Genomic DNA, 10,985 nt, shown 5'->3' on the forward strand with positions numbered 1-10,985 from the left:
TCCTTAATTTTCTTTTGTTTTTCCCGGAGCTTTTGAAAACTACTGGGAAATTTAAATTTTGACCTCCCCAATGCACCAACGATATTCACTTTCTGATCGAACAAGATACTGAAGTTGAAAATCGTAGCATTATTTCGACTACTTATCGTGTACATAGACACAAAAAAAAATGAATAAAAAAATAAAAAAAAAACACACATCATTGTAAAATCAATACATTCATCGTTCCACTCAGAATCTAAAAGCTAGGTTGTCTGGTAAAGTATATTAATTCTCAAATTTTGTGCCTATGAGTACCAGTCATTGACCTATTATAATAGGTCAATGGTATCAACGTTATCACGGATGCGGGATCCACAAATTCTCGGAAATGCTCACAGCCCACAGCCCACACTCGGGTACGACTGTGCGTCCTGTACAGCGGCATTGCGATAATTTACTGTACAAAAAAAAAATGTTTACTATAATATTCTAAATAACAATTCATATTAGTGGTTTTCATAGAATTTTATCATTGTCGTATCCGAATCACACATTGCTACATTATAATTTTTGATGGTCAAATCATCAATTTTGGTTCTCTAGTTTATTAACTATGGTCCTCTAAAGTTTAGTAAAATTTGTATTAATGCTTTTAATTGAAATAATTGATATAGATTTAATTTACAAGAGCTAAATCATTTTTTCTTAAAACTACATAATTATACACTTAAGTAGTTTAATTGGTAATCTAATAACACTTTCAAAAAAAAAAAAAAAACATAAACAAAATTGTTGGCAAACATAGTTCATTAGTTTTATTTTAACAAACAATCATCGAAATTAGGATTATTTAAGGGGACGTCGCACCCGCATGTGTTGTCTCCGTCTTACAAACGTACGACATAGCAAATTTTCGTTCGCTAGTTTCAATATGGTGCCAATGGCGTAACCAGGATTTTTTTTCGGGAGGTGCTGATCAACTTTTACACTTTTACACATTAAATACGTACTAGCACAAATAGATAGCTGAAAAGTGTTAATACATATTGTACATTTTTAAATATTTTAAATACAATTTAAGACTTTTTGAGCTACTATCATAGACCATTAAAATAATTTTTAACATTTCGGGAGGGGCTGCAGCCCCCTCAGCCCCTCCCCTGGATACGCCACTGTATGGTGCTGTCATTTTTGATTTTAGAGTGAATTGACCTATTATCAAACTTTTAGGTAACAACATAATCTGTGCCCTCTCGTTGGTTTTTTACGACATTTTAATTTTTAAGTGAGTTATCAGCATGTAAAATATTAATATTTGAAAATGCTCATAACTCACTTAAAAAACCAACGAGAAGGCACAGATAATGCTGTTACCTAAAAGTTTGATAATAGGTCGATTCACTCTAAAATCAAAAATGACAGCACCCTATTGAAACTAGCGAACGAAAATTTGCTATGTCGTACGTTTGTAAGACGGATACAACACATGCGGGTACGACGTGCTCTTAATTTGTTTTTATAGGTAATCGTAATGAATAACTTCACATTTACTTTTCTTACAATATCATAAATTTGGATTCTTTATTACTTATTAGGTGGTTAAAGTGATAGTGGCAAATTGATAAATGGCATTCGATTGTTAACATTAATGCCATAGCCCTTAGGTATGTATGGTGGTTAAAACAAATTGTGTAAGGAAAAAAGTGTAATGTTTTGTGGTGCTCTTCTCGTAGTAGGATAAACTTGAAATTTGAACCATATAGGTTCCCTATATTGGTAGGTATCGCATGGAAACTGCAAAGTATGAATTTAGGAGTTGAAATTCATAACCCTTCATATTTTTTTTTGTTTTTTTAATTTTGGATATTTACATTTTATTTCGTACCTTTCCTATCACAAATTCCTATCTTACTTTTTTTGCAATATAATTAATTTGGATTCTTTATTAGGTGGCTAAGGATACTTAATGGTATTTGATTATTGTTATAATTATATTGGAAATTTGTAATTAACTCAGATTAAAAGTATGTCTAAACTAGGTACAAACCTAGGTATATTGAGATTCACTATTTCTCTAAATATCTTGCAAATAGTTTATTTTAAATTACGATTATTAAATAATTCTTAAAGAATTTTAACTGCTAAATTCATACTTTGCATGCAATACCTACCAATATAGGGAACTTATGGTACAAATTTCAAGTTGTAAAAGTAAGTTATAAGAAAAAATGATTTAGCTCTTGTAAATTAAACCTAATAAGTATATCAATTATTTCAATTAAAAGCATTAATGCATATTTTACTAAACTTTGGAGGACCATAGTTAATAAAATAGTGAACCAAAATTTATGATTTGACTATAAACATTTTCAGAAAAAAAAGCTTAATCAGAATCCATAAAAAATATAATAGTTACCATTTGAAAAATAAAGTTGATATTACTATTAGTACACCTGCGTGTTTAAAAATTTTGAAATCGTTATAAAAAAATTGCCTGATAAAAATAAAGAAACACGTCTTTTTTAATTTTAACGAAATTCTATTTCATCGATCTATAATCGTTAAGAAACTCCGCGTACAATGACATAAGATACACTCTGTATAGTTCAAAAAGCGTCAAAATATTGTTAAACTATTTTATCATGTATAAAAAATGGCAAAATGCTAGTATAAACATTTGATGAACATTGATTCAAGTATCTAAGTATCTAAGAGTATTTATTTTAGTGTTAGACTAAAAAACAATATCGAGTTCGTCAAAAACTGGTTTTTGCGTAAAAATTCCCGCTTTTTCTGAAATTTTTTTTATTGTTTTCCCTATTACGATTTAATATGTAATTTCGTCCAAATTTAAACTTAAAATGAGTATAAAAATAAACTGTGCTTATGTATTTTTTTGATTTTTTGGTAACAGAATTAACTATTTACGTGGAATCTTGTTGTAATTTTCAATAATTAGATATAAAAGTTAAACATTTTATACATTTTTAACTACAAAATAATTATTCAATTTTAAATTTGATAAATTTTGTCAAAATTTCAATTTCAAATGCTTATAAAAAAAAATTGTGCATATGTGTTTTTAATATTTTTCAACTGCTATTGTAACAATATATCTGGAGCCTTGCATTAAATTTTCACGCTTTTTTACCCAACAAACAAAATTTTACTGATATTTATAGAAAAAAGAAACTAAAAAATTGAAAACTGAGAATGTCCGTAAACAGCTCAAAAAGAGTCAAACATTTTAAAATTTTTATGGTGTATAGAAAATGAAAATATTAACATTCAGGGAGATTTTAAAATATCTACAGTCATTCGTTTTTTAATTACAATAAAATAAGAAAATCGATACGTAAGAAATCGAGTGAATATCAAATGTTGTAAAAATATGGTTTTCAAACGCTCATAAAAATTTAATTTGAGTTTCTTATAGACATTTTTTTTTTTAATAAAGGTAGATTAACCTATAAGGAATCTTGTATTACATTTTAAAATCTTAGTTCTAAAAAGAAAATTTTTCATGAATTTCTAACTCAAAATAATTTGCTAATTTTCGTGATTTTTACATATTTTGTCAATTTTTGAACTTTAAATGCTAATAAAAAAAAACTATGATTAAGGATTTTTAATATTTTTCAAATATTATTGTAAAAATATAGTATGAGCCTTGATTTTCAAGTATTTTTACTCAACAAATAAAGTTTTATTGACATTCAAAGAAAAAAAAACTAATAATATTGGAAACTTTAAATGTCCCTAAATAGTTCATAACAAATCAATATATTTTGAAAATGTATCATGTATAGAAAATGGAAATATAAACAACCAGTGAAAATTTCATGTATCTACAGTCATTCGTTTTAATGTTACACCAAAAACCAAAATCAATTTTCTCGAAAACAGATTTTGCGTAAAAATTACCGTTTTTCCTTAATTTTTCTTTTGTTTTTCACGGCGCTTTTGAAAACTATTGGAAATTTCAAATTTTGACCTCCCGAATGCACCAACTAGATTCACTTTGCAATCAAACAAGATACTGTTGAAGAAAATCGAAGCAGTTTTACTGCCCCAAACCGTGATGACAGACACAAAAATAAAAAAATAAAAAACACATCATTGTAAAATCAATACATTCATCGTTCCACTCAGAATCTAAAAGCGGATATATTGGGATATTTTTTTAAAATTCAACTATCGAAAAATATTTTGGAATCTATTCGTTTTGTACTTAACTGGCAGATATAAGTGTCGACGTGAGGTCATTATAAATATATTTATATTATATACGGCCTTTCATCGTTTTCTATCTAATTCATTTGTCTTCTTCACTTTTACTCTCTCTCTCTCTCTCTGTATATTTAACCATACTATCTCTCAGACTGTATATATACGTACTTTAGTATGTATGTGTGTGTGTATGTTGGAAAGAAACTCATTATTCAGAATATTACTCGCGTAAAACAGCCAACAGACAAATCGCACTTTTCTGTCGGATGGGAGGACGGCTGGCTGTAACGCGTTTCGCTGGTCCATTCAAGTGATCATCACGCGCACATTCGTCCTTCGCGTTCAGTCGCTTTGGATGGCTGTCACCGACGCGATCCCGTTATAATATATTCTTTAGATGGTGGTGGTGGCGACGAACAAATATACACGTTAATGAAAGATTCGCACAAAAGGGACGGGCTTTCGATTAAAAAAGAACGTTTTTTTCCGGGTTAAAAATACTTGGTTGTCGAGTTTTAATCATGTTTCTATTATTATTATTTTTTTCGCATTCTTTCATTTATATGTTTTCCGTATCGTTATAATTTTGTCCAATGTACATAATATTTATATATATACAATATACATAAACACAATATACACTATATGTCTGAAGTCGGCGGCCCTGTCTACGACTCCGCTCTCAATGGCTGTCAACCGCGTGCTTGGTCGTGTAGCTATATATACGCGTATACAAGAATTTTGTCGTACATGCAGAGTTCAATTTGTCGCGTTGCCGGCGTACCGTCGCGTACAGTCTGTCCCGTGGTGGGGAAGTGTGCGGGCATGTTAACTCCGGGAAGGGGTTGGGATCGGTGTACACACACACACACACACACACACACACACACACAGATTCACAATATACATTTATATATGTGTGAGTGTGTGTAGCGTGTGTTTGGCGCGTGGGGAGGGAGTGCGCCCATCTGTCTGCAGAATCAATATAATAAAAGGAAATTTTCAGTCGGCGGCAGTGACGAGGGAGGGCGCACGCGCCGCCCACGCCTCCTCCACCACCGTCGCTGCTGCTTCCACACCCGGACGATGACGCCGCCGTCGCCGTCGCCGCAGCACGCCGCCGGATTTCGCGTATAATAATACTTTTACTACTCATATACGCGAGCGTACACATCGCGGACGTGCGCATCGCGTATATTATACCGCACACACATCCGCCACCGCCGCCGCAATGGACGACGACACTGCCGCTGTCACCGCCGCCTGGTTGCGTGCCGACGAGTGTCACTGCGACCGTCGCCGTTTCGCCCATGATTAGCCGTTACCGTGGTTAGCCGATTTGATTTTTTGTTTTTCGACTAACAGTCGCGTTCACACGCCAAAATCGCATCCGTTCGGTTTGTCCGTTTCGTTCTTTTTGCGTTTATACCTAATATCTACACATACGGTTGCGGTGGTCTTCGTCGCCGTTGTTATTGTTGTTGTCGTCGTCGTGAGTTCGAGTAGCGTGCGTGCCGTGGTAAAATCGCCATGTTTTTCGCCGGCGGCGCGTGTTGTTGTTGTCCCGTCGTCGCCACCGCGCACGTCTTCGTGTTGCTGGTCGCCGTGGTCGTGTCACCGTTACCCGGCGTCCGGGCCCAGGCGGAGGACATACCGCACAACGAGTAAGTGATTGGATATTAATTATTATGATGCGATATCAGAATATATTCGTAATTCCGTAATATTATAATAGTAATATACATACGAGTAATATACTAAACCTAATAATAATTTAATTTAAAATATCATAGTTATAAGCTTATGTAGTTTCGTATTCTCCAACAGTCAGTTTTTTCGCTATTAATTAGAGTACGGTACACTGAACAATGTATTACAAACATAAACATTGCTTGACAATTAACAAGTAAAGACAACAAGTAGTGCAAATAACAAGAAATTAACCTAATAATATCTGAGATTTTAAAAAAATTGACAGTTTAAATACTCCCGCCCAGCCCTCTCCCCAAATTCATCCGTGTCAGTGCGTGGTGCGTTACATAATATTTAGAACTAAAACATCCGTTAATTAGTTAATATATGTAAATCACAGCCTACAGTGTGTATTCATTTTTGTATTTTTGTAATTTTAATATTATATACCTAAGTATAATTATTGTGGTATATAACGTGTTTCCATTTTTAGAGAAGTATTGTAAAAACAAGCGGATAGACTTCTGAGGGTTTTCGGTAAACATGAGGACGATTACGTGTCATGCATTGTGTATATACTATACATAGGTATATATACGTGTAATTTGGTCATTATTTATATAACCATTATGTCAAACGGTTCGTGTTGAAATTGATCCGTCGAGAGTTCTAATCAATTGTTGTTATAACCTTTTGGAAACTCGATGCCGTTGAATGCGCTCCAATTATATTTATGTATTATGCACAGATAATAGTATGTTTAGTATATTCAGCATAATATTATACACTCATTTATATTAATATACTATGCAGGCAAATTATTAGGCGCTTATTTTACTATTAATTAATATATGTTAAAACGGGGAAAATACTATATTAAAATGTGATGAATTATCAGCGAAGTTTGTATAAATAAAAATTGGAAATCTTTCATTATATACCATATGTTTTCATCGACTCCTTTTAGGTTTTAGGTTCTGAGTGAAGCCATGGTTTAAATACCGTTGTAAGTCGTAACCCGGTTTAGTAATGACAGAGTTTTGGTATTATTTTTTTTTATGATGTGATTTATTTATCACTCTACCTCCATTACAAGCACATAAAACCATAAGGAAATAAAACACTTAATTTTATTTCATACGGTATAGTAGATAAAACAAACAAAATAGTAAGTGGGGATAACCTTTTTTTTTAAATTATTAATTTTTATCGTGATTTATTTGACTTAATTATAATCATAAAGTAAATAAATATAAGACCTATTTAACTAGATTTTTAGTATGAAAAATGAAAAGATATTATATGAGCCAAAATAGTCGCTCACCCGTGATATTTCCATGAATTTATCATCGTATTCTATTAAAAAGTGGTTGTGCGTGCCACGTGTACACACGACTACATGGGTAATTGGCACGCTATTGTCGCCGTAACGAAATATTTCCATAATATTTAATTCGTTTTCGGATAACTGCACGTGTGATACGGATACTGCGTAAATACTACCTACACACTGATGCACCGAAGTTGCCTATATAACGCGCCGGCCAACATATATCACTAATAAAGTTGAGTTTCAAAAACATTGAGAATAACAACAATAAATTGTTATTGTTATACAGCAAACCTTACACCAAAATTGCATTTTGTGTTTAAACTTAAAGCTCAAAACCAAGTTCCAATATTAATAGATATTGTCAAGGTTATATATTTATTTTCCTAAATATTTTGAAATTTTTTTTGTGAAAATGGACTTTTTGTAAGATTAAAATTATATTAAATTAAAATACATTTACCCAAAATTATAGGTACCACCTCACATAAATCACTTGACTTATATTACCTCTCCACCTTCCCCCCACACAAAAAAAATCATCGTCATATTATTAGTGTACATATTTAGCATTTGATTAAACTGTACGATTATAAGGCAAATGTTAAACAGTTAATATTTTGTATTTTAATTATTTTATTTAGACAATGTGTGTTTATTAGAATTGGTTTTCTGGATTCTATAACAATAGTAAAAACTAAATTTAAACGAGGTTAATATAGCAAGACATGAGCCTAGCTTAGTACTCTTTGTTATACACTATTATACTTTGTAATTTTAGATTTACAATAAAAATATATTATATGAATAGTTTTTACCAATACGTTTTAGATTCTGAGTGGAACGATGAATGTATTGATTTTACAATGATGTGTGTTTTTTTTTATTTTTTTTTATTTTTGTGTCTGTCATCACGGTTTGGGGCAGTAAAACTGCTTCGATTTTCTTCAACAGTATCTTGTTTGACGGGAAAGTGAATCTAGTTGGTGCATTCGGGAAGTCAAAATTTGAAATTTCCAATAGTTTTCAAACGCGCCGTGAAAAAGAAAAGAAAAATTAAGGAAAAACGGTAATTTTTACGCAAAATCTGTTTTCGAGAAAATTGATTTTGGTTTTTGGTGTAACTTTAAAACGAATGACTGTAGGTACATGAAATTTTCACTGGTTGTTTATATTTCCATTTTCTATACATGATAAATTTTCAAAATATTTTGATTTGTTATGAACTATTTAGGGACATTTAAAGTTTCCAATATTATTAGTTTTTTTTTTCTTTGAATGTCAATAAAACTTTATTTGTTGAGTAAAAATACTTGAAAATCAAGGCTTATACTATATTTTTACAATAATATTTGAAAAATATTAAAAATACTTAATCACAGTTTTTTTTATTAGCATTTAAAGTTCAAAAATTGACAAAATATATCAAAATCACGAAAATTAGCAAATTATTTTGAGTTAGAAATTCATGAAAAATGTTCTTTTTAGAACTAAGATTTTAAAATGTAATACAAGATTCCTTATAGGTTAATCTACCTTTATCAAAAAAAAAATGTCTATAAGAAACTCAAATTAAATTTTTATGAGCGTTTGAAATTCATATTTTTACAACATTTGATATTCACTCGATTTCTTACGTATCGATTTTCTTATTTTATTGTAATTAAAAAACGAATGACTGTAGATATTTTAAAATTTCCCTGAATGTTAATATTTTCATTTTCTATACACCATAAAAATTTTAAAATGTTTGACTCTTTTTGAGCTGTTTACGGACATTCTCAGTTTTCAATTTTTTAGTTTTTTTTTTTCTATAAATATCAGTAAAATTTTGTTTGTTGGGTAAAAAAGCGTGAAAATTTAATGCAAGGCTCCAGATATATTGTTACAATAGCAGTTGAACAATATTAAAAACACATATGCACAATTTTTTTTTATAAGCATTTGAAATTCAAATTTTGACAAAATTTATCAAATTTAAAATTGAATAATTATTTTGTAGTTAAAAATGTATAAAATGTTTAACTTTTATATCTAATTATTGAAAATTACAACAAGATTCCACGTAAATAGTTAATTCTGTTACCAAAAAATCAAAAAAATACATAAGCACAGTTTATTTTTATACTCATTTTAAGTTTAAATTTGGACGAAATTACATATTAAATCGTAATAGGGAAAACAATAAAAAAAATTTCAGAAAAAGCGGGAATTTTTACGCAAAAACCAGTTTTTGACGAACTCGATATTGTTTTTTAGTCGAACACTAAAATAAATACTCTTAGATACTTGAATCAATGTTCATCAAATGTTTATACTAGCATTTTGCCATTTTTTATACATGATAAAATAGTTTAAAAATATTTTGACGCTTTTTGAACTATACAGAGTGTATCTTATGTCATTGTACGCGGGGTTTCTTAACGATTATAGATCGATGAAATAGAATTTCGTTAAAATTAAAAAAGACGTGTTTCTTTATTTTTATCAGGCAATTTTTTTATAACGATTTCAAAATTTTTAAACACGCAGGTGTACTAATAGCAATATCAACTTTATTTTTCAAATGGTAACTATTATATTTTTTATGGATTCTGATTAAGCTTTTTTTTCTGAAAATGTTGATAGTCAAATCATAAATTTTGGTTCACTATTTTATTAACTATGGTCCTCCAAAGTTTAGTAAAATATGCATTAATGCTTTTAATTGAAATAATTGATATACTTATTAGGTTTAATTTACAAGAGCTAAATCATTTTTTCTTATAACTTACTTTTACAACTTGAAATTTGTACCATAAGTTCCCTATATTGGTAGGTATTGCATGCAAAGTATGAATTTAGCAGTTAAAATTCTTTAAGAATTATTTAATAATCGTAATTTAAAATAAACTATTTGCAAGATATTTAGAGAAATAGTCAATCTCAATATACCTAGGTTTGTACCTAGTTTAGACATACTTTTAATCTGAGTTAATTACAAATTTCCAATATAATTATAACAATAATCAAATACCATTAAGTATCCTTAGCCACCTAATAAAGAATCCAAATTAATTATATTGCAAAAAAAGTAAGATAGGAATTTGTGATAGGAAAGGTACGAAATAAAATGTAAATATCCAAAATTAAAAAATATGAAGGGTTATGAATTTCAACTCCTAAATTCATACTTTGCAGTTTCCATGCGATACCTACCAATATAGGGAACCTATATGGTTCAAATTTCAAGTTTATCCTACTACGAGAAAAGCACCACAAAACATTACACTTTTTTCCTTACACAATTTTTTTAACCACCATACATACCTAAGGGCTATGGCATTAATGTTAACAATCGAATGCCATTTATCAATTTGCAACTATCACTTTAACCACCTAATAAGTAATAAAGAATCCAAATTTATGATATTGTAAGAAAAGTAAATGTGAAGTAATTCATTACGATTACCTATAAAAACAAATTAAGAGCACGTCGTACCCGCATGTGTTGTATCCGTCTTACAAACGTACGACATAGCAAATTTTCGTTCGCTAGTTTCAATAGGGTGCTGTCATTTTTGATTTTAGAGTGAATCGACCTATTATCAAACTTTTAGGTAACAGCATTATCTGTGCCTTCTCGTTGGTTTTTTAAGTGAGTTATGAGCATTTTCAAATATTAATATTTTACATGCTGATAACTCACTTAAAAATTAAAATATCGTAAAAAACCAACGAGAGGGCACAAATTATGTTGTTACCTAAAAGT

General features: G+C 30.2%; 1 protein-coding gene across 3 annotated transcripts in view; it reads left to right on the top strand.

Moving 5' to 3' along the window:
• Positions 1-5,337: 5,337 nt before the first annotated feature.
• Positions 5,338-10,985, top strand: part of LOC100166860 (voltage-dependent calcium channel subunit alpha-2/delta-3) — a 55,937-nt gene continuing 50,289 nt past the window's right edge. For 2 of the 3 annotated variants that reach the window (XM_001947854.5, XM_008182033.3), the window contains exon 1: positions 5,339-5,876. In XM_001947854.5, coding sequence (XP_001947889.2) covers positions 5,743-5,876 — 134 coding nt within the window. In that variant the 5' untranslated portion in view covers positions 5,339-5,742. Of the gene's footprint in view, positions 5,877-10,985 lie in introns of all 3 variants that reach the window. The other variant, XM_008182032.3, reaches the window with a different exon arrangement.

Source organism: Acyrthosiphon pisum, chromosome A1 (genome assembly GCF_005508785.2).
Source record: "Acyrthosiphon pisum isolate AL4f chromosome A1, pea_aphid_22Mar2018_4r6ur, whole genome shotgun sequence".
NCBI classification, from domain to species: domain Eukaryota; kingdom Metazoa; phylum Arthropoda; class Insecta; order Hemiptera; family Aphididae; genus Acyrthosiphon; species Acyrthosiphon pisum.